Below are 24,230 nucleotides of genomic sequence, written 5' to 3'. Positions count from 1 at the left end.
TTGCTGAATTCTATCATGGAACCTTGCTGGGAAGTTCTCTTTTTCCTTGCATCTTTAATAAAATGAAATGGAAATTTGCTTCTGATATTCTATCAGAGCCATGATTTGTTTTTATCAGATACTGCATATTTATTCAGAGGGTTCCCTTTTTCTTTTTTTAACTATTCAGTGGGAGGAGGAAAGTGGGAGGGAGAGATAATAAATGCTTGAAAAATACATAAATGAAAGCAACTGTTTGTAGCCACTGTTTGAGCAAGGGAAATTATAGCTATAAAAATTTCCCTAAAATAATTTTTGCATTGAATTTATAAATCTTCCTTTGTTGTGGTGATAGCTATAATTAAAATGCTTGGGCTCAAGTTTTCATTTTTACCATCAATGTACCTAAAATGATTGGAAGCAGTATGGGAATGATCCAAAAATATATTAATATGTGAACTGTTTTGCCAACAAGTTAAAGGCAAACTAGTTAAAACTATTTTGCCAACAAGTTAAAGGCAAAAGTTAAAGAACAGGTAGAGTAGTGTGATGTACTATGATCTAGAATACTTCTTCTGAAAGCCCTGAATTGAGGCAGACACCCCAGAGGCAGAGTGGGACGTCCCCTTGGTTGCCATGTAGCCAAGCCCTGGCCCAGTGAGACAAAGGAACTTGCTTCTGGTCCTGTATCTAACACCAGGACATCATACTCCTGGCCGGGACTCCTGAGACTTTCCTTCCTAATGCTTTACTTCAGCTTCTGCGATAATTCCCTGGACAGGAAGGCAGAAGAATAGGCTTCCCATTCCAGACTGTCATCCAGGCCCTTCATTCTTTCTGCACTTTCTGTGCTGTTTGGCTTTGGGGAGATCATGCAGTCTTTTTTAAAATAAGTTTTTCTTGGTATTTTCTGTTTATCAATATAGTTAACTTAAGTATCCCTCCCCTCCCTGATCCATTTCATCTGGTAAGTAGTATTTTTTAAGATAGGAAAAAATCAGCACAGCTGATTGATACGTTGAAAACATCTGAAAACACGTGCAAAATGTGGCACCTGTGGACTTCTCCACCTCCATGAAGGCAGAGGTTGAGGGTGCCTTCAGTCTCCTCACTGAAGTCCTGCTGGATATTTATAATAGTGTTACTCTGTTCGTTCCATTCATTGTTGTCATCACTGTGCATGTTGTTTCCTTGGCTCTGCCAACTTCAGTCTGCATCAGTTCATACGGATCTTTCCAGGCTTCTCCATATTCATCACACACATCATTTCTTATTATTCTGTCATTTCAGTAGTGTTTCACGCTCCATGGTTTTTATTCATTCATTCATTCATTCATTCATTTATTTATTTATCTATCTATCTATTTATTGTGAGGCAATTAGGGTTAGATTAAGTGACTTACCCAGGGTCACACAGCTAGTAATTGTTAAGTGTCTGAGGCCGGATTTGAACTCAGGTCCTCCTGAATCCAGGACCAGTGCTCTATCCACTGTGCCACCTAGCTGCCCCTCTTCATGGGTTTTTTTTTTTTTTTTTGGCAAAGATTCTGGAGTGGTTTGCCATTTTCTTCCCCAGCTCATTTTACAGATGAGGAAACTGAGGCAAACTGGGTTAAATGACTTGCCCAGGATGACACAGCTAATAAGGTCACATTTGAACTCAGGTCTTGCTGACTCTAGGCCCGGTGCTTTATCCACTGGACAGCCTAGTTGCCCAGTACAGCACAGTAATATTTCGTTATAATTATGTACCACAGTTAGTTTAAGCATTCCCCAGGGGATGGGCATCTACTTTGTTTCTGGTTCTTAGTTATCACAAAAAGTGCTTCTATAAATATTTTGGAGTATATGGGGACTTTATTCTCATCATTGGCTTCCTTAGAGTATAAGTCCAGTGATGTAGTCCCTGAGTCAAAAGACATTTTAGCTACTTGTAGAGTATGAGATAAAACCTCTGAGGGTCGTTTTGGTGTGCATTTCTCTTATTAGTCATTTAGAGCTTTTTTTTTTTTTTTGAGGTAATTGGGGTTAAGTGACTTGCCCAGGGTCACACAGCTAGTAAGTGTTAAGTGTCTGAGGTCGGATTTGAACTCAGGTACTCCTGACTCCAGGGCCGGTGCTTTAACCACTGCGCCACCTAGCTGCCCCTATTTAGAGCATTTTTTCACGTGGTTGTGAATATAGTTCATCATTTAGTCTTTTTTTGGTAGGTATTTTATTATATTTTTAATGATAATAAACATTTTAATTTAAAGTTTTGAGTTCTAATTTCTATCTATTCAGTTCTTTCTCTGGGGATGGATAGCATTTTTCATCATAAGTTCTTCAGAGTTGTCTTGGATCATTGGCTGAAAATAGCCAAGTCATTCACAGCTGATCACCTTACAATATTGCTGTTACTTTGTGCATAGTACATTTCACTTTGTATCATGTAAGTCTCTCCAGGTTATTCTGAGAGAATCCTGCTCTTATAGCACAATAGTATTCCATCATAATCACATGCCACCGTTTGTTCAGCCATTCCCCAAATATTGGGAATCTCCTCAACTTTGAATTCTTTGTCACCAGAAAAAGCTGTGCTATTCTACCTAAAAGTGATTACCCTCCTTGACTTCCCCCTTCCTCCCTCCTTCTCTTCTTCCTCCCTCTCCTTTTCCTTCTCCTCCTCCTCCTCCTCGGGTACTTACCTTTTAAACTGGCAGTTTTAAAAATGTATTTCCTATGTTTAAAAATGAGTGAGCCCTTAAATATGCTTTCTTTAATGAATCTAAGAGCATGTATTTAGTGTCTGGCTGGTGCCAAGTACTTTTGTAGGCACTGGATTTATAAGGACAAACCGAGGTATCCTCTCTTAAGGAGCTCACATTTTCTTGAGGTAGACAGTGGGATTTGGGGAGGGAGAAGTGCTGATGAATTAGATCATATCTTTGTTTTCCTGGGCTCACTTAAATGACTGGCTCCTTACCAGCTTAGCAGGGTTTTTTTTCCCTCCCATATCTTTCATATTAACATCTTGGAAAATTAAAGCAACAGCCTTCTTCTAATCTTTTGCTGTGATATAAATGATTCAGTGGAACCTAATTACTCTTGAATACACAGCAGATGTCGCATTCATAGTAGCAGCAGAGGGATTCTCTCCACCCAAAATGTATGTCTCTAGCTATCATTCCGCCCACTTTGGGCATTCATCTGGTAGATTGGGGGCTGGCACACTGTGTTCAAATCTTGACTCTGCAACGTTCTCCTTGTGTGACCTTGTCAATGTCACTTCATCTCTCTAGACCTTAGTTTCCCTATCTGTAAAACGCAAGTATTGGGTTAGTTGAACTCTAGGCTCCTCTTCAGCTCTCAGTCCCATGATTTGTGAACCCTTCAGCATTCAAGGCTAAATATTCCCACCCAGTTTTTTGGCAGTTGATATTCTCCCCTTCAGTATGTACCTGGGGCCTGGTTTACAATTTTTGTGATCCATTTATCAAATGATGGCTTAATTGTATCATTACCCTTAGTGTTTGAAAATCAGAGCATTGACAGTGCAGTAATCCTAAGTCTGCATATCAGGAAGGAGATAGTCAGCTGGATAGCTGTGCCACTATCTGGAGCAGCAAAGAAAAGCTGACAATACCCAACTGTTTGGCCCCAGGGCGTGAAAAGTATTAAAAAAGGAACAAGACCAGCTGGGAGATGGTCTGTGCGTGTTTTCGGTAAAGCCTCCAAGGCCTATTGGCCGAGGCCAGGCGAAGGGCTTGAGGGTATGTCGATGTGAAATATTTTTCTGTAGAATTCTCATTGTGCCTCCATTTGCCAAACTTGAAGAGAAATGCTGGAGCTTTTCAAATATCCCCTCATAGTTCTTCCTGCTCCCTTGGCATGACATGGCACAAATCACATAAAACAGGCAGTCAGGCACAGGCAAGCACATTGGATCTCGGGGCAGGAGACTCGGCTTCCAGTCCTAGTTCTGCTAGTTCTTGGCCATGTGTCCCGAGGCAGATCTCTGGGCCTTGATGCCCCATGCCAGAGTTGGAGGAAAGCACTTGGGAGTCCCTGGGATTGTGGCACGTGCACCTTTATAGTGGGGGAAGAAAGGTGGCAGGAGATGCCTTTGGATACTCTCTTTAAGCTTCCTTTGTTTCCTTCTTGCTAACCCTTTGGCCTCTTTTGAACCCTTTAGGATTGCCCTTTCATTGTGTGTATGACCTATGCCTTCCATACCCCTGACAAGCTGTGCTTCATCCTGGACCTGATGAATGGTAAGCAGGGCAGGAGGTGTGGGTGTGGCAGGGATGCCCTGGGAATGGGGACCATGAAGTTCTCAGGGACTTTGGGCTCCTTCAGTCCACAGCATCGTTCCCTACTGGGCATGGCACTGAGGATATCAAGTACAAAGACTCCGACACTCCCTCCCTTCATGGAGGAGATGAGGATGTATAATGACACAGGCAGCATCAGTGTGAGGTGAAGCAGTGCAGATTCATACAAGGCATCTCCGTAACAAGGTAGTTTGGGAGGGAGGGCACTAGCAGGTGATGTGGAGGGGCTGGAGCTGCTTCTTGAAGGCAAAGAGGGACTTTCTGAGGCAGAGGTGAGGAGCAAGAACACTCCAGACTTGGGGGGGGGGGCGGGCAGTGCAAAGGCACAGAGGATTCTCATGTAGGAGGAGCAGAAAGAAGAAGATGGGGATGGCCAGATCTCAGGGTGTGGAAAGGGAATAGTCACAATTGACATGGGAAAGAAGTGGAGGCCAGATTGTAAATGTCTTTAAAAGCCAGATGGAGGACTTTCTGTTTGATCCCAGAGGCAACAGTGGGGCCACAGGAGTTGATTGAGTCTGGAAATGGTGTGATCAAATCTGTAGTTATAGAAAAATAGCTTTGGCAGCTGTGTGGAAGATGGCAGGGAGACCAGTGAGGAGGCTACTGGAATAATCCAACTGAGAGGTGATGGAGACCCGAACTGAGGCAGTAATTGTTGGGAGAGATCGTGTGATGGTAGAAACAATAAGATTTGGCAATTGACTCTACTCCAAGTTGGGGTGTGTAAGCAGGATTAGGCTCAGGTTACAAACCTGGGAGACTGCAAGGATGGTGGTATCCTGGGCAGTAACAGGGAGGTTTGGGAAAGGAAGGTTTGAGGGGGAAAGAGCAGGAGTTCAGTTTTGGACATGATGAGTGTGAGATGTCTACAGGATGTCCAATAGGCAAATAGTGATGTAGGACTGAAGCCCAGGGAAAGACCAGGACTGGATCTCTGGACACCGGGGTCACCTGCATAGACATGACAGTTAAAGCCCAGGAGAGCTAATGCAGGTTGGGGGGGTGATGTGGATGATGGGCCAAAACCAGAAACTGAGGAGTTAATGGGATAGGGAGGAGGAGGGGGACTATGAGGAAGTTAGTATTAAAAGAATAGCAGCCACAGAATTGGAGTTCACAGAATGATGGCGGGCAGAGACCTTAGAAGTCATCAGGTCCTGGGGCAGCTAGGTGGCGCAGTGGATAGAGCACCGGCCCTGGAGTCAGGAGTACCTGAGTTCAAATCCGGCCTCAGACACTTAACACTTACTAGCTGTGTGACCCTGGGCAAGTCACTTAACCCCAATTGCCTCACTAAAAATAAAATAAAATAAAAATTAAAAAAAAAAAAAAAAGAAGTCATCAGGTCCAACCAGCTCATTTTACAGAAGAGGAAAATGAGACAGACAACTTAAGTGACTTACCTGGGGTCACACAGCTTGTAAATAAGTTTGAGGTGACATTTGAAACCAGGAGGTCCTATTCCAAATCCACTATTCTGTGCTACCTTGAGTCTCCAAATTTAGATAAAGTAGCACATTTTAACCTTGTCTCTTCACTCCTCTCCCCACTCCAGTAAGCGAACATTGGGAAATGATTTTTGTAAAATTATACCCAGTAAAACACTGATGATATGAACCCACTTGAGTGAAAACATCAGTTCGTTTTTGTTCTTGGCACTCAGCTCGTTGGTCCAAAAGACAAATGACCAGAAAAACCCAACTAATATGAGAGATGCTTGGAAACCCACTTGTTATCTCTCAGTAGTGTCCATTTCTCCTGCTCATCTCATGTTGGGGCTGAGCATGGAGATTGACTCAGAATGCAGTCCATGAGACAGAGATGACCAAAAGGCCAATAGGCTTATTGATCCAACTCATCAGATGGCCTAGAAAGAAAGGTTATCCCTTAAGGAAGGTTTCCACCTCGGCAGAAGATGCAGTGAAACTAAAGAACCTGTGCATGTTTATTAATGGTTTATTGTATCTGGACTGTTCGATTCACCAAACAGCCTTGGTGCATACTATGTATGAGGCACTGGGGATACAGAGATACATCAAAACAAAACTCCCTCCTGTTTGTATCAAGGCATTGAATTTTGAGGGGAGGGAAGGGGAAAGGAGCCTACCCCAAAGGTCTGGGGTAGTTTGGTAAGTGTGCAGAAGAAGACAGAACAAAGGAGAGCTATGACAAAGGAAGGAGTGTGGCCAGCTGTGGACCTCAGGGTTGATCAAACAATGGAGTGGTGTGCAACCAAGAGCTTGACTTCAACTAGGGATTTCATCAGCCAGATATTCAGAAGAGGGAGGTGGGACCTGAAACCAGTGAAAGAAATTGGAATTTTTTTTTTTTTGTAATGTCAGTTGAGGGGGTGACTAGGTTTTTCAAAATAGAAAATATATGTTTTGATGTGAAAAAGGAGTGGAGAAGAAAAGTAATTTGTCAAATAAAGTCACTGAAATGAACACATATTAATTCCTGTAAGTCAGCCAGAAGAATGATTTTGTTGTTTCTGTGAGCTTTCTTTTTCTTAAACCTGGGCATTCTCAGGGGCAGCTAGGTGGCACAGTGGATAGAGCACCGGCCCTGGATTCAGGAGGACCTGAGTTCAAATCCAGCCTCAGACACTTAACACTTACTAGCTGTGTGACCCTGGGCAAGTTACTTAACCCCAATTGCCTCACCAAAAAAAAAAAAAAAGTTTAATTAAAAAAACCCCAAACCTGGTCATTCTCATACTTAGTCTCTATAATGCGAGATAATATTAATTGATTTTTATTTTTGGTCTGCCATAACAGCTAATCTATTGGAATGTCACGTAACATCATTTAGTTGTTAAAGTGGAGTGAAATAACCAAAACAATATAATTGAGTCAGGCGTATGATGGTAACATTTATTCCACTGTCAGTCTGTAAATAGTAAATCTAGTTTATCTAGTTTGTATTAGGGTTGACTTCAGTTTTTCTCAGTCCCCATAAAGACAGTTTTCTCGTTTTAACCCTCTCTTTGTAACTCTGAAGGGACCCCTCAAACGTACAGCTGGATTTTCACTTTGCTCGTTTCCACGTCTTTGTCTGGGCTGTCCCCTGGGCCTGAGGGGGCTTTCTCAGAGCTCAGCTTCAGTGCCCTTCCTCCAGGAGACCTATGGACTATTCAGTGCCTGCCCTATCAGATGCCCTCCCATTGATGTATATATTTTGTCTGCACTCAGGTCTGTCCTGCTGTTTCTTCAGATAGAGTGTAATCTCCAGATGGGCAGGGGATGTTTCCTTTTGGTTTCTGTATCCCCAGGGCTCAGTGCCTGGCATGTGGCCAAGAAGCCCTTCTTGACTGGATGGTTGATTGATTCTCTTTTTAAGAAGCATTTTCAAGTGGATGCTTCTCATGCTTAGAAAGGCACAGGTTGGCGAGGATCAGTTAGGCTAATTAATGGCTACTTTACTTCCTCTAAATCCAAGCCCTTTGAGTGAAATTCTGCCTCTGATTTTAGGGGGAGATTTGCACTATCACCTCTCTCAGCACGGGGTGTTTTCTGAAAAGGAAATGAAGTTCTATGCTGCCGAAATCATCCTGGGCTTAGAGCACATGCACAACCGCTTTGTGGTTTACAGAGATTTGAAGGTAATTGTTTAAAAAATCTGATTTCGTCTACTTGGATGTTTGGAGCTTGATGCCGACTTTTCTCCGTGCCCAAGGTTTCTATGCCAGTAGCACTAATCAGATTCACCGGGCAGGGATGGCCTTGGGAGTTCTCCTTGTGCATTGCCACATGTGGAAATGTGTTTGTTGGTGATGTTCTGAAGAGAACATTCCAGTGGCAACAGATGCACTTCATTCCCACGTGCCCTTGCCAGACACAGTCAGTGTGGCATGGGACCAGAGCCCTTGTGTGGGACGCAGCATCACAGGCGTTGTGCTGTGTGTTTGACTTTGACCTAGTGATCACTACTTTCTGAACCTCCATTTTCTCTTCCTTCAAAGGAAGGGCTTTTGCTGGACCTGTGAGCAGTCCCTTCTTACTAAAGAGTCTGTTTTTCTCATTTAAATCCCTAACAGGTATTGAGTAGACATATTTTACTTTTTTGGTTTTGAAGACTTTGAGAAGGAGCTTGAGTTAATCAATTTGTATTCAAATTTTGTTGTAAATACTAAGAATTATTCATGCCCCATTTTTTGTAATCATACAATATTATTCTTGTGGCATGGGAAATAGCTGATTCCTAGAAGACAACTCCTCATCCCAGCTGTAATTCTGTGTGGAAGAGAGAGACGGTTTATTTTCAGTCATTAATTATGGTTTAATTTTACATTAGTATGTCCCTTTATCACCAGAAAGCCAGTCAGCATTTTGCTTGACTATTTGTTCCAGTAAGTTAGTTGAGGATAGATTAATGAGTGACTGCTAAACCAACATCTTGGGCTTAGTTTAGAACAAAGGCACAGTCTAGGGTCCTTTGCTCTGTAATATTCTTTCTTTAACGTTTCTTAGGTGCCGGGTATAACATCCCTGTCAGGAGGCTTTTGCTGTATTATTTGCAAAGAAGAGCGGGTTTATTGACCCTTGAGAGTTAAAAACTCTGTTCCCTGTCCAGCTAAAAACTCTGTTCCCTGTCCAGCCTAACCCCCCCCCCCCCAAATTGATGCTATGCCCAGGGAGGAAATGAAAGCCTATGAAAAATAGGAGATGATTGGAACTAGAAGGGACCTTATGGATCATGTATTCGAGTCCCCTCATGTCCCAGAAGAGGGAAGGAGGCCCAGAGTGGGGCAGTGACCTCTGTAAGTGGCAGAGCTGGGCACTACTTCGGGTCCTCAGACTCCCGACATTTCCTCTGGCTGCCTGCCAAAGGACCCTTGGGTCTGGGCCAGATGCTGGGCCAGATGGGCCTGCCTTGTTCACCGGGATCTACTTTCCCCTCGTGGCACTTTTAAAAAAAAGAATAATTTTTTTGGGGGGGCAGGATAGTGGGGGGTTAAGTGAATTGCCCAGGGTCACACAGCTAGTAAGTGTCAAGTGGCTGAGGCCGGATTTAAACTCAGGTCCTCCTGAATCCAGGGCCGGTGCTTTATCCACTGCTCCACCTAGCTGCCCCCAAATAAACCTTTTTATTTTAAATTTTGAGTTCCAATTGTTATCTCTCCTCCTCTCCCTCCCCATGGTGATAAGCCATCAGATAAAGGTGATATATGTTATGGGCCATTTTATCTTCTGAAGTAATTTCAACAAACATAGTTTGTTGTGGTGAAGCATTTGGGACCCATTGAGGCAGAGATCCTACAAGACTTCAGCTTCTGCCTCCATCATTTTGTTAGCATTATAGCCATGAATAAGTCACTTCATCTCAAGGCCCCCATCTGGACAATGGGGATAAGGTGATGCCCCTGTTCCATTCCCTACACGCTTTTGTGGGGCTCAGGCTCAAGACAGGATGTCTGGTGAGTCCTTTGTAGAATTTGACTTGCTCTATAAGTGCTGGCCCTTGTTTGGATTTCCCTCCAGGTGTGAGACCTGAGGGAGGAAGGCACCTTCTGACTGGCAGGAGTAGCCCTTCTCTTCATCCTTTTCAGGATGTTTTGAGTTCTAGTGGCAGTCTGGGGAACATAAGTCTGACAGCACCGTGAACCCAGTCGTGAGTGCACGGTAGGTGCTGTAGCCGCACGATAAGCTCCCAAAGCCGGCAAGGGTGTGTGAGTGTTGCTTTCTGTGTTTGTGTCTAGCCTGCAAATATCCTTTTGGATGAATATGGACACGTGAGGATATCAGATCTTGGCCTTGCCTGCGATTTTTCCAAAAAGAAACCGCACGCTAGTGTGTAAGTATTACAGACTCATCTGCTCTGTTATCAATGACAAATCATGCTTTCCTACAATGGAATTTCAACTTTGCTTTTTGTTTACTTGTACCATTATATAATTTTTAAAATGTTATAACCTTGGCTCAGGGTAGAGTTATTATTATTATTATTATTATTATTATTATTATTATTATTATTATTATTATAGGTTCTCTTTTGTATCTAAGAGAAATGTGTTTTACTAAAACTCGAGATTTTGAAGATGGGTTTGGGGATGGACTAACTAGGTGCCTGGGAGTTAAGCTTATCCCCAGCTGTTAGGCCACCAGGGGAAGGGGTTTTTTAGGCCATAATAGTTCAGGAAAACTGTCTCCTAAGGTCTTCCCCTAGTGTAGCCCAGAATGGCTGCTCCGTAGAAGCTTGCTAGTTTTGTCATTGTTTGTGTTTGGCTTGGTTGTAACATGCTTTGGTGAAGGGAGTGCCCATACCTGCAGAGTCAAGGATCTCTGTGCATAGGGAGCACACCCAGCATTACTGGATCTGGGTAAGCTGAGAGGGAAATAAATACCCGCCGTAGCACGGAGTTTTACTGGATCTTGGTGGTATTTCCTTTTCCTTTTTGGAAGGGTATAAATATGGTGAACCCCAGACCCACAGGCCGTTATAATCTGTTAAATTCTACCTTCCTTAAGCCAACAGGCCTCTTTTGTTTGCAGGCCAGTGAGTTAAATGAGAAAGGAGGGAGGACGCTGTTTTGTTCACACCTCCATCCATCCATCCAGAGAGAGAGAGAGAGAGAGAGAGAGAGAGAGTGTGTGCGTGTGCGTGGCATGGCCATGCTGTCCAATGGCAGCAGTGCCTGTTTGTTCTGGCTTACAGGGAGTGGTGCCATATTGCTCCAGAACCCATTCCCTCCTTCAGACTGATTTTTGACTCTTAGTTCTCTGTGTGTTAGAAAGCAGGAGCATAAAGTAACTTGTGACTGGTTTGGATTTCTTTGGCATGAAGGAACACCCGAATCTGTGTGTGTGTATATATACACTTCTCAGGGTCTTTGAGGAGCTTCAGTGAGATGACATGAATATCAGTTATGGGGGTTGTTATTCATGAGAGACAGTGTGGGACCCTGGGTAGAGTGATAGACTTAGAGTCCAGAAGACTTGGGTTCAAATTCTGACCAAGACATCGAATAGCTCCATGATGTTGGGCAATTCAGTTCATCAGTCACCGAGTGTTTTTCATCACCTTGCATGTGTAGGGCACCAGGACGGTCACTAGGAATACAGATTAAGAAATAGTTCTCGGGGCAGCTAGATGGCGAAGTGGATAGAGCACCGGCCCTGGATTCAGGAGGACTTGAGTTCAAATCTGGCCATAGACACTTAACACTTACTAGCTGTGTGACCCTGGGCAAGTCACTTAACCCCAATTTCCTCACCAAAAAAAAAAAAAAAGGAACAGTTCTCATCCTTCAAGAGGCTTCTGGTACTTTGCTGAGGAGACAGTGTATGTACATATAAGTGTATGTAGAGCACATACAAAACACATGCTACTTTCCATAGGAGACATTGGTTGCTGGGAAACCAGTAGCCTCCTGGGCCTCAGCTGAGACTTGGGTGAGTCAGTGACAAGACCAAGGGGGATGGTATGTTGTGTGTGGGGGGGTGTTGGCTGCAGCGCAGAGTGCCTGAGGTGTAGGTGTATACATGTAATAAGACAAGAAGGGACTTTGGAGATAGGCTGAGAAAGGCTTTGGATGCCATCCAGTCAGCTGCACTTATTAGGCCCTTGCTGTGTGCCCAGCATAGAGCCACAAAGCAAGGCTCTCAAGGAGTGAGAGGCTAATGGGGACTCATCCTGAGTCCTTTCCTTTCATCCAACCTGCAAACAACTGTGTACAAACAAGATGGAGGCAGGATAACTGGGGTCCCTCCTAGAGAGAAGAGCCTGGGCCCAAGGTTTAGAGGGCCTGGGGAAGGCTGCTGGCAGGAGTGGGGGTTTCAGGGAGACCCTCAGGAAGCCAGGAGGAATAATAGGAGGAAGCAGAGCCTCCTGGCATGGTGGCCTCTCAGCCATCCCTACAGCCCCGTCACTACATCTGAATGCAGTAGGATAATGTCTACAAGCAGCCCCACCTCCTGGAGAACCTAGCCTGTGGTGAAAACCATGTTGGCTTTTCGAGAGGATTTTCTGATTACTGGGGCTACATTATGACCAGGAAGGTCATTAGAATTCTCAGTTTGACTTGGCTTTTTTAGACTAGAGTTATCTGATAGAATTTTTCCAATTTTGTGTGCTTATAATCATATTACCGTAGGCCCAGAGAGTGTTAATGACCCTCTAAAAGTGATTAATTCCAGGGGATGAAATAGTTTGTTCAGTTGAAGTGACACATCTACTCCTCACTTGATAGACATCCCTTTTAAGAGGCAGATTAATATCCTAAAAGCATGACTGGTTTTCCTCTCCTGATTTCAAGAGCACATAATTGTACCTACCTTAAGTACTACTTTAAAATTGGGGCAGTTGGTTGGCTTGATTTAATGGCAATTTTCAGTGAATCAGTTGGCTGAAAAATAACATACAAAGCAATGAAAATATTGAGCAAATGAAGTCCTTTATTTTAAAATAGGTGTCACAGTGGATAGAATGCCAGGCTTGGAGTCTGGAAGACCTGAGTTCAAATCTGGCCTCAGACACTAGCTGTGTGATTCTGGGCAAGTCATTTAACCCTGCTTGCCTTAATTTCCTCATCTGTCAAATGAACTGGAGAAGGAAATGGCAAACCCTTCCAGCATCTTTGCCAAGAAAACCCCAAATGAGCTCACAAGGAAACAGACACGACTGAAAAATAACCGAACACAAATTCCAAAATCAGCTATTGGTCCTGCATGAAGACTTACACGTAGACTACAGCCACCTTGGAGTCTGTTTCTCCTGCTGAAACCTTTCAGAGGGACAGGTGTAGTGACAGAATTGTGTCTCTGTTCCCTCAGTGAAGAGTTCCTGCCTGGAGATTTCCGGCTGTTTGATGATACTTTGGGGAATCATGGTAAAACCAAGGGCTGATGATGTTGGAGTGACATTTGACAATAAAAAGAAAGCTTGGGAGTGGAGCTGATGGTAAATGACTAGTCAGCACAGGAGCTTGCTTTAGCAATGAGTAGAAAGCTCTGGTTCAGGTCATGCCATCTCACGTCATGCAGTTCCATGCTTCGCCCGTCCAGAGGCCTTCGTAAGTGACTTTCCATTCCTGGGCTCAGGCCACCCTTTCCAAATACTCTTTTAGGACTGTGGCCTAAACCTGAAAGCAGGTGATGAAGGCAGAGGTAGCGAGGAGCAGCCAGGGGGCAGAGGGTCCCCAGTGGGTGGGGGGCAGGTCTTTCATTAACTGCGTGCTGAGGAAACAAGATCGTTGGGTTGCCTGCAGGAGCTGGTTTTCTCTGTCCTGAAATAGTTTCACCCGCTTTAGCCCTAGAATTAGAGGCTCTGAGGGGTGAGCTTGCTTCCTGTAGCCCCATGGCTTCTAGGCAGCCCTACTGCCCAAGGACCCAAGGAAGATAAGGAACAGTGCCCCCTAAGCCTGCACTTGTGTATGTGTGCCTGCTTGGAGCCTCACTTGAGCAGCTGTGGGGGAGAAGGGAACAAGAGCATCACCATTGCCACTATCATCTGTCAGAGCTGAAGAAAGCGTGGCTTGGGCTGAGTGTCCGAGCACACACTGGACACATCTCTACCAGCTCCCAGTGCCCAGACCTCGACCCCACTGACATCTTAGATCAGGCATGGTAGGCCCTCCCCCTCTAATTTGCCAGATGAGAAAACAGAGTTGGGACAGAAGTTAAGTGACTCAACCAGGGTCAGCCAGCTAATGTGTGTCAGAGGCAGGAGTCAAACTCAGGTCTTTGAGGCCAAGTCCAGGTCTCCATCCATTAGGATATGTCGCTGCTGTTCTGGATAGGTGAGCTTCCCCAGACAGCTTTTCAGTAGAAATCTCAAGTACAAGATACTTCCCCTTTAGTTTTCAGATAATATGCATGTGATTTAACCCTGATAGATACCAGGTTGATATATGCCTGTCATCCCAGGGCTGAGATAGGGACATAGCAAATGACTGCAGGCCAGAAATTAGCATAGTGTATTATTTTAATATTTAAAGAAGCATAGGCATGATCGATTCCAGTCTCCTCATTTTATAGATAGATGATAAAACCGAAGCCCAGTGACCGGCACAGACCTTGTTAGTAGGTAGTAAGTTAATACACGGCTGAGGTCCTAGCCTCTGACTCCCCATCTGATGTTCTGTCCAAGAAGCCTCTGATAGTTGGTACCTGCTTAGTTTCAGGTGTGCTAAAGAGGGTCCAGCAAAAGGAAAACTGGTACCAAGAACCTGTAGCCCCCAGCACAGGGGCCCTGGAACTTCTCTTCCGGAGAGTGCCCCAGCAGTGGGGAAGATGATGGATTATTGGCATAGGAGAGGAAGTGAGAAGCCATCTCCTCCAAGTGGGATGCGTCGTGGCTGACTCATATAAAATTAACTAGGGAATTAAAGTCTCCAACAGACTGATCCCTCTCCAGAAAATTAGTTCTTGCTCTCTGTGTCCTTTGGCCTGACAGCCCCATTTGAAGCATCATCCCAGGTGTTCGCCTCATTAACACAATCGACCAGCCATACATTTCTTAAGCACCTGCCCTGTGATCGATGCTGTGGATGAAAGTGCAAAGGACAAAGCCTCCTGCCAACAAGGGAGCTTCAGCTCTATTAGGGGAGACAAGATGTACAAGTTAAATGATATCCAAGTATGTTCTTATATAAATGTATAAAATAAGTAACTGGATTCAGAGGAAATAAATGGCAAGTGAGGCAGTGTGAGCAGAGCAACACAAAAGCACAAGAAGGAGTGAAATTGTGGCTGGTTGGGGAGGGGGAGGCAGCAGCAGCTTGATGAGGGAAGTGATGGAGCCAGAGAGGCTTCCCATAGAAGGCGGCGCTTGGCCCCCAGCACAGAGGTACACAGGGACTTTCTGAAGGCGATGAGGAAGGGCCTTCAGGGCTCACAAATGGGCCAGAGAGGAGGCCACTTTGGCCACTTCTCTGTGGGAGGCTGGAAAGCTTGGTCAGGGCCTGTTGGGAAATTTTAAAAGCCAAACAAAGGAGCTTATGCTTCATCCTAGAGACCATGAGAACCCGCTGGACCTGGCTGACTAGGAACTCATGTGCTTAGGTTTCCCACGTACCCAGAGGCATGGTGGGAGCTGTGTGAAGGACGCTCTGGACTGTGGGATTAAGTCAGGGAGACCAGCTAGGAGGCCACAGCAGCCGTGTAGGTGAGAGATAAAGGCCTGAACACTGGTGGTGGCCCCGCGAGCTCTGTTGTGAAGGTAGAAACTGGATTTAGAAACCAACTGGATGATGTGTGGGTGGGGAAGATAGGAGGGGTAGGGCTGCCTTTGACGGTCTGAGGAGAGAGAATGAGTTGTAACAAGTCTTTGGGACGCTGAGTTTGAAATATCCAGAGGGTAGTTGGTGATGGAGGACTGGAGCCAGGAGAAAGACTGGGCCTGGACAGATCAGTCCGGGAGTCCCCTGCATCAGGATGGAGTTTGTTGGGTTATTGAGAGAGGGAGTGTGGAAGGAGAAGAGAAGGGGGCCTGAGACAGCTCAGAGGAAGGAAAACCTACAGTTAAGAGGAGGAACCTGGAAGAGGCAGAGAAGGCGAGGACCCAGATGATGGTCCAACCAAGGAGCTGCAAGCACCTCCAGAGCAGCTCACAGAAAGCAAAGTCTCTTGTGCTCTTTGGCCGGGGGCTTCTTGGGGCTCTGCCCCAGTCTTGAAGGGCTACAGTATTGAGATGCATCCAGGCTCTGCTTCTCACCACAGACAGGAGGGGGGTGGAGATGGTGCAGTCTCCTCCCACTGCTTTTGTCCAGGGCCCTGCTCTGAGGAGATGCTCTCTGTTAAGAGTGTTCGGCCTGGGCTGCTCTTGGGTCTCTCAGAACGTTAGCTCATTCCCCACATTCTTGGCCTGCTGTTGCTGTTCCCCCTCTCTGTGTCCTCCTGCCTCTTCTGACCCCTGAGGCTTTGTCTGCTTCTCCCGACTCCTCGAGGAGCTGGTCTGGCTGTTCACAGACATTGCCGGGTGCTCAAAGAACACATGTCCTTCTGGGAACTGACCCATCACCACCTAAGGTGGAGTCTGCAGGGCTTTGCTGATGCTTAGACCTGGCTGGCAATTTCTGTTGGCATTTTTTTTTTTTAGTAGAGACAGTGGCTTTCATGTTTATGGCTTGAGAACACTTAGTGATTCACTCACGGCCTGCAGAGAACAGGCCCCTTCACCAAGGCCCTTTGCTGTGGGTGGCCAGCGGCATTTTGTCAATCAGCCGCAGACGAATTGCCGAATTATGAACCCCGTTTTGTGTCGTCTTCCCCACCAAGAAGCTTCAGTTACTCGAATGTGCTTCTCTGAGCCTCAGTTTGTTGTGGCTGATCCTACGGTCTGTCTTTTCTTCCCCAAAGTGGAACCCACGGCTACATGGCTCCCGAGGTGCTTCAGAAGGGGACGGCGTATGATAGTAGTGCGGACTGGTTCTCTCTGGGCTGCATGCTCTTCAAGCTTCTCCGGGGGTAAGTACGAGGAGGGAGACACTTGGGATCCTTTGCATCCAGGTCCAAACCAGGACGTGTCCTACGCCTTTGGGGCTGCCCAGAAGGTGACTGACTGCTTCCTTCCTAGCTTTATAACAATAAGCAGGATTTCACAGGTAAAGGGTCATGTGTGACTCGGTGCTAGGGCTCCCAGTGATGAGGTAGAGCTCAGTCTTGTTGTTTTAAGCCTTAATGGGACTGCTCCAGAAGACTTCTGTGGATGAGTAATAGTCTCGAAATAAGCCCAGCACTGGCGAGGTGATTGGAGAGGATGAAGTCACTGCCCTTCCTCTTCCCTCGCATGTTGAAAATGCCCTCACTGGGATACTTTTGTTGGTTGGGCGAGCATTGACTTCAGGCCAGTCTCCTCAGCTCTTCTTGGGAGTCATTCATTATGGAGGTTTTCCAGACTTCCTATTGTGACCCACTTGTGTTAAGCGCCCCTCGGTGGACCTTGGGGGCAGAGGGTCTGGACGTGTTCACATCCCCTCTGGTGCTTAGAGTGGTGGTGTGGATATGCCAGGTGAGTCCTGTGGAGGCCACCATCTTGTAGGCCTGGTTTAGTTATTAGGACTTGTTCATTGACAGGCATCATCATCTTCATTTTGCCCAAATCCAAACAGTTGTTTTTGTAAAAAGTTTTTGCCATGATTGCATTTGCTTATTATAACGTGTGCGTTTTCCAGAGAGAATGGCTGCTGTAGCCTGCCTGCGGTGGGATGAAGCGCAGCCTCAGCCGCTCCAGCGCCGGTCCCCTCATTTCTTTGTTAATCCACTTATGCTCGGCCTGCTTAAATCACTTGGGAACCAAAATTACATTATTGCTTATAAATTCAGGGCCTGTGTTTCTATAATTGGATTGTTTTATTTGTGGAGCCTGACTGCTAGTTCTTTGCTCCAATTCATGTCATCAGCCCTGCCTAGCTCATTAGAGAGTTTACTCAAAGGTAATTCTATGTGAAGTTGCTCTTCCATACACTTAGGTGTCCTAAGGTGCCATGGAACAGCTGCACCCAAAGGAGTGGGGGTCCTGTGATCCTGCTGACTGGTGCCAGCCTAAAAGGAGAGGCTCCCAGGGCTGCTTCGCCTCGTGAGTAGTCCCTGGGCTGGGTCAGTAAAGACTGATCTGCTGTGGTCCTAGGGAGCCAAAGAGAAACAATCAGGCTGTGCCCTCAGGAAACTGACCTTCTGGAGGAGCAGACGGGTGCATATAAGCACTTCTAGGAGATTTGAGGAAGGGAAGCACTAAGGGTTTGGGGCAAACACTAGAGTGGAGACAGGCAGTACCTTCCCAGAACCTTGAGGGAAGTCAGTGTTTCTGAGGGAGTGCTTGGTGTATTTCAGACGTGCAAAGACACAGAGGGAAGAGATGAAGGGTCAAGTCTGGAGAGCAGCTCATAATGCAGATTGGCTGGCACACTGGGTCTTTGCCAGCAGGGTAGGGTACAGGGAGGCCAGTGCCCATCCCCTCCCCCTGCACCCATACCTTCCCCTGCTTACAGCTACCCACGAGTTAGAATAATAGCGGCTGCAGGCAGAAACCAAACTCAGGCTGGCTCTGGACCAGAGCCCTCTGCAACACCCCTGTATAAGTGAGTCTTTTGCTTAAGTCTCCCACTTCCTGTTTCTCTGTGTTTTAATCAGTCACCAGCCATTTTGAAGAAAACTACCCCCAATGCCCAAGTCCATTTGCCTCGTGGTCATCCTCATGAACCCTCCCTTTCCATGTCCCACTCCGCCCCTGCCCACTGCCTCCCTTGTGCCCTCTGGAATTCTGATTCCATAATAATCCTTGTGATGGTTAAGACCAAATTAGGGTGACCACACACATTTAGTTTTACCTGTCACATCCCAAAGCTCTCACATAGCTTCCATCTGTTGGCCCTTGCTGAGACCTGGCTCCTCTCGACTGCTTTGCTTCTCCTCTGGCACTGGCTGCCACTTCTCATGCAGACCCTCGGCATATGGGGTTCCAGAGGGGAGTTAGATATTCCTTGCTCCTGCAGTTACATCCAGGCTTTTCCTCTGCCTTTACCAGTGAGCAATCTCTCCTTCCTGGAAGTCCACTCAATCAGTTGATTCACCTGGTCTCCGTCAGGCCAGCTGCTGTCTGCTGGCCTCCTGCTCATTGGTCCTCCTTTCTTGAGCGGTCCACACTGAGCTCACCACATTCCTCTTCTTGCCTTGTACTAGGGAATGTCAATATTCATTCAGTCAGGGAACACATATTAAGTGCCTTCTGTGTACTAAGCTTTGGGGATATAAAGGTGAAAGACAGGCTCTGCTCTCAAGAAAGCTCATGGTCTGATGGGGGAGACAACATGTGAACCACTTAGGTACAAGCAAGCTAGAGACAGGATAAATAGAGAATCACCCAGAGGGAAGGTCCCAGGCTCTCAAGGGCTGTTGAGGAAAGGGTTCTTGTAGAAGATGGGATTTTAGCTGGGATTTGGCTGGGAAGTGGAGGTGAGGTGCCAGGTGGGGAAGAGGGGGCAGCCTGTGAAAATGCCTGGAATGGGGGGATGGAGTGTCATGTTTGAGGATCAGTGAGGAGGACAGCATCACTCCATCAGACTATGTAAGGGTGAATAAGATGTAAGAAGATCATTGGGAACTTTGAACACCAAATTGGGGTGTGTGTGTGTGTGTGTGTGTGTGTGTGTGTGTGTGTGTGTGTATGTGAGAGAGAGAGAGAGAGAGAGAGAGAGAGAGAGAGAGAGAGAGAGAGAGAGAGAGAGAGGGAGAGGGAAAGAGATACTGGAGATACTGACGTTGAGTGAATGGAGCAGTGGCATGGTCAGATCTGGGCTTGAGGAAAATCCTTTGGTGGCTAAATGGAGAATGGATTGCAGTGGGGAGAGACCCCCTTCCCCTAGCAGCTCTTGCAGTGGTCCACATGTGAGGTGGTCAGGGGGGGGGGAGGGCAGTGTCAGAGGAGAGAAGGGAGTATATAGAAATCCCATGAAATAAGGCCACAGACAGATTGTGGCAAGGTAGATCTCTGGGCAAGGTCAGTGCCCTGGTTCCAGCTGTGGTCCAGGCTATGTCAGCAGTTATGTGGAGGATGGAGTGGCCAGTAGAGAGTCCAGGGACAAAGTGACAAAGCTGTGGGGAGCAGCTGTGTGAGTGGAGAGGGGCAGGGGCACCGACAGACCATGACCAGGGAAGGAAGGGCCAGAGTCAAAGCTGGAGTGACAACAACCCTGGGAGGGAGGTACTGGCATTATCTCCATTTTATACTTAAGGAAACTGAGGCCACGACGTGTCTGGGGTTCTGCAGTTAGTGTATTTGAATTTAGGCCTTCCTGATTCCTCCCGGTGCACGGAGCTGTCCGCTGTGCCCCCACTCGCCTTGTCTACCCTGAACCTTCTGCATGGTGTGCAGGAGGAGCTGCGGGGAGCACTCCCACTACAGACTTCCCTCATCAGGCCTCCTTTGGAGCAGGTCTGTTTCACGACTCTGTGCTACATTTTAGGAAGTACATGAATACACTGGAGCTAGAGAGCCGCATGCCTCCAGTGAAGAAGGGCCTGGGGATGCTAGAGGAGCATCGTTTGAAGGAGATGGGCATGGACGGCCCAGGGAAGACAAGACTTAGAGGGGATGTGAAGGCTGTCCCCTGGAAGACACATCCGACTTACTCAGCTTGGCCCCACAAGCCAAGCCAAGAGCATGGGTGAACATGGAGGGGACTCCCTAGAGAAGCAGTGAAGCCCCTCTCCCTGGAGGGCTTCAAACAGAAAGTGAATGATCAGCTGTCAAGGGTGTGGGAGCTGAAGCTCCTTGGCTGGTGTCTGAGGTCCCTGCCCCTTGAAGGCCCCATGACTTGAATCATGTAACTCCTAGTTTGCAGGGAGGGCCCTGAGGAGCTCTTTTCTCATGTGATTTTTGATCACTTGTGCTCTGAGCAAGCCAAAATGGCCCAGAGGCCATTGTCTGGCCCTGCACAAGGGGACATGATCCCCATCGAGAATCCCTAGTTCCACAGTTGAAGTTTCTGCTTTTTTTCTCCCACACTGTCCCATGTATTGTGAAGAGAATTTGGCCTTGCCTCTTAGGATGCTGACAGTGCTATTACTGTTCCCTATTTAAAGGAGGACCGAATCGGGGAGCAGCTGGGATCACATTGGGTTTGTGCATACCACATGAATCTCTCAGAATGAAGATTATTGCTATAGTAGGCTTTCTTTGACATTTTCCAAAATAGAAACAGAATCGTTGGCCTTCTTCACAAAGAATAATCAAGGAGATATTGGAAACAGATGTGCATCAAGAGTTTTTTTACTTGAAAGATTTAACTTTCTCAATACGAGAACAGTGAATGGCTGCTATAAAACATTCCAGATAAGTTCTCATCAAGTTCCAGCACAGAATTGCTATATTTATAAACATGCACTTTGTAGTGATGTATGTCCATGTGTTGGAAATATTTTTGGCCCTATTCACTTTAATTCTAAACTACTTGAAAGCCTCCCTCTGGCTTCATGAAAGGGCCTTTTCACTTTGTGGAAACCATTTCTGTCAGAACGTGGTAATCATTTATCAACAAAGAGTGTGTCCAGGCACTACCCCCCTGCCTTTCTGCATGAGAGCCATGATATAAGTGATGGCAGGGCAAGAACGGGAAGTATGCTTCTCAGTGTTAGGAGGACTGATTTCAACCCAGGGATCGCTACATGATAGATTCATAAAAATAGTCAGAAGTAACCATCGTGGTTTCAATTGAGAACATGATTTTTCTTGGAATTTAAAATTGGTTCCTTCTTTATTTAGAATATTGGACTAGTTACACACACATAAACATACATATACACACATGTATGTGCACATATGTGTATGTATATGTATTGGCTTCCATGTCACTCTTTGAAATCATATTGATCTTAGAATCCACAAGATTGTGTGTATGTATGGAAAAATATGCACACAAACATATATGTATGTGTGTATATTTATATCTATAAATGCTATCTATCTGTCTTATCTATTTAGAGAGAGATAGACACACAAACACACACAGAGAAAATTAATGAAGACTGAAAGAATTGGGGAAGGAGAGTGAGGGAGAGAGAATAAAGGGAGGGGAGGGGAGAGAGAAAATGAGCACAAAGGCACTGTAAGGGACAAAAATGACCTGGTCCAATTCTCACCATTCGTAGATGGAGGAGCAAACAGTAGACATGGACTTAGAAGTCCTGGGTTCAAGTCTTCACTCTTTCACATTGAAGCATGATCAGTGAACTTCAGCTTTCTCATTTGTAAAATGAGTATACGTAGGCTATTCCTACCTGAAAAGATTGTGTGATGTGTGCCTATCAGAGTGGCAAATATAACAAAAAAGGAAAATATTGGATGTGGGAAAACTGGGATGTTAAGCCACTGTTGGTGGAGTTGTGAACTGATCCATTCTGGAGAGCAATTTTGAACTATGCTCAAAGGGCAATAGAACTTTGCATGCCCTTTGATCCAGCAATACCTATGCTAGATTTATATTCCAAAGACATATCCCCAAAAGAGAAAAAGACCCATTTGTACAAAAATATTTATAGCAGTTCTTTTTGTGGTGGCTCAGAATTGGAAATCAAAGGAATGTCCATCAATTGAGGACTGGCTAAAGAAGCTGTGATATATAATTGTGGTAGAATATTATTGTGCTGTAAGAAACGACAAACAGGATGACTTCAGAAAGGCCTGGAAAGACTTGTATGAACTGATGTATAGTGAAGAGAGCAGAACCAAGAGAACATTGTACACAGAGACAGTGATATTGTTTAATGAGAACTGTGAATGATTTAACGATTCTCAACAATTCAATGATCCAAGGACTATTGGTGAAACATACCATCCACCTCCAGACAAAGAACTGATATTGATGAAACAGACTGAAGCATGCTATTTTTCACTTTTTCTTTTATTAAGTTTTCTTGTACAAAATGACTAATATGGCAATGTTTTACATAATTGTACATGGATAAGATATATCTGATTGCTTACTACCTCAGGGAGTAGGGATGGGAGGGAGGGAGAGAGGGAGAGAATTTGGAATTCAGAATTTTAACAAGCATTTATTAAGTACCTACTATGTGCATCAAACTCTACTAAGTATTGTGGATATACCCAGCTTATCACTGACCGGTGATTTCCAGAATGTTCCCTCATGGTCCGTGGTCTGATCAGTATCGCCTCCTGATTCCTGGACAACAAACCTCTCCTAAGGTAGCCCAAGACTGGCTTTTCTTGGCTTCCATATCGCTCTCTTGACTGACATCAATGATACAGTTACTTTAAAACACCAGCTGCTTCTTAGACAAACTGTCATCTAGCAAAGCCTCCTGGTCTTCCACTGCCAAAGGTGATTGTTTGAATCGAAGTGCAAAACAATTCATGCCTGATGTTCTTGTCATTCAAATTCTTTTTGGATCCTGACCAATATAGTGAAGCTATCCCTCCAGCTTCCTGTCTTGATTCATTTGATATGTATGCTATCAAAGCTATTATCAAGATTCATTAACCAAAATGTTAACTAGCCCAGGACTATACATCAGATCTCTGATGCACAGCCGGTCTAGACCTCCCACCAGCCTGACGTTGACCATTAATGACTCTGAGTCTGCCCATTTATCCAATTCCAAGGCCATCTGATTAAATCATTATCCATCCCCCCTCCCCAAGAATGGGATTAGATGCTTTATCAAATGCTTTGCCAGAGTCCAGGTAAATCATCTCTACAGTCTTTTCTTGATCTGCCAGTTTAATAATCTTTTCAGAAAGTAAATAAGTTAGTCTTGTATGACCTGGTCTTGATGAAGCCATGCTGACTTATAATCAATGCTTCCCTACTTAACTTGTAAGTGATTCCTTCTGGATACAGCTCACTACCCTATAGTCAGGCGGTGAGCCTTTATTAAGTACCTGTAATGTGTCAGGCAGGCTCTGTGCTAATCCCTGTAGTTTGTAGACTCTGCCTCCCTTCTCTTTTCTGAAAATCAGAACCTTTTTCCTTCTCCATCTTGAGGTATCTTTTGTGTCCTCCCATGACTCCACAAGTAACACCGTTCTGCCTCAACCTCTCTGCCAGCCTCTAACCTCATACCCCCCATCAGACATCTCAGAATAGATGCCCAGTAGACATCTTAAACTCGTGTCCAAAATGGATCATTATCTTTTCCTCTAAGTCCTCTCACCCTTCCCTTAACCCTGGACAGTACAGCGGTCATTCATCTCCACTCCTGGTGGCTTTATGAACAGCTTGTGGGACTTGAGAATTTCCCTCTTAAGCACCTGTTTCCAACTTCTGTCACCTTTGAACAACTTGGCAGGCACACCTTGCTTACTTCTCCTTGGGCATGAATCTCTTCCATTTGTTTCATTTTTTTTTTTTTTAATTTACAACTTACTGTACTAATTTGTCGTCCTTCCTTTCCTCCCACATCTTAGTCCTACTCCTTTAGCCCTTGGAGCCTGGAGATTCCTCCCTTTAAATGCTCCCTACTTTCTCTCAAGTTTCTT

General features: G+C 45.5%; 1 protein-coding gene across 3 annotated transcripts in view; it reads left to right on the top strand.

Moving 5' to 3' along the window:
- Nucleotides 1–24,230, top strand: part of GRK3 (G protein-coupled receptor kinase 3) — a 185,321-nt gene that overhangs the window by 114,699 nt on the left and 46,392 nt on the right. For all 3 annotated transcript variants that reach the window (XM_043979152.1, XM_043979151.1, XM_043979153.1), the window contains 4 exons: nucleotides 4,154–4,232; nucleotides 7,766–7,896; nucleotides 9,994–10,088; nucleotides 16,592–16,699. In XM_043979152.1, the coding sequence (XP_043835087.1) occupies nucleotides 4,154–4,232; nucleotides 7,766–7,896; nucleotides 9,994–10,088; nucleotides 16,592–16,699 (413 nt within the window). The remainder of the gene's footprint in view (nucleotides 1–4,153; nucleotides 4,233–7,765; nucleotides 7,897–9,993; nucleotides 10,089–16,591; nucleotides 16,700–24,230) is intronic.

This window comes from Dromiciops gliroides, chromosome 1, assembly GCF_019393635.1.
Source record: "Dromiciops gliroides isolate mDroGli1 chromosome 1, mDroGli1.pri, whole genome shotgun sequence".
Lineage (NCBI taxonomy): Eukaryota > Metazoa > Chordata > Mammalia > Microbiotheria > Microbiotheriidae > Dromiciops > Dromiciops gliroides.
This window is presented reverse-complemented; position numbering and strand designations above follow the sequence as displayed.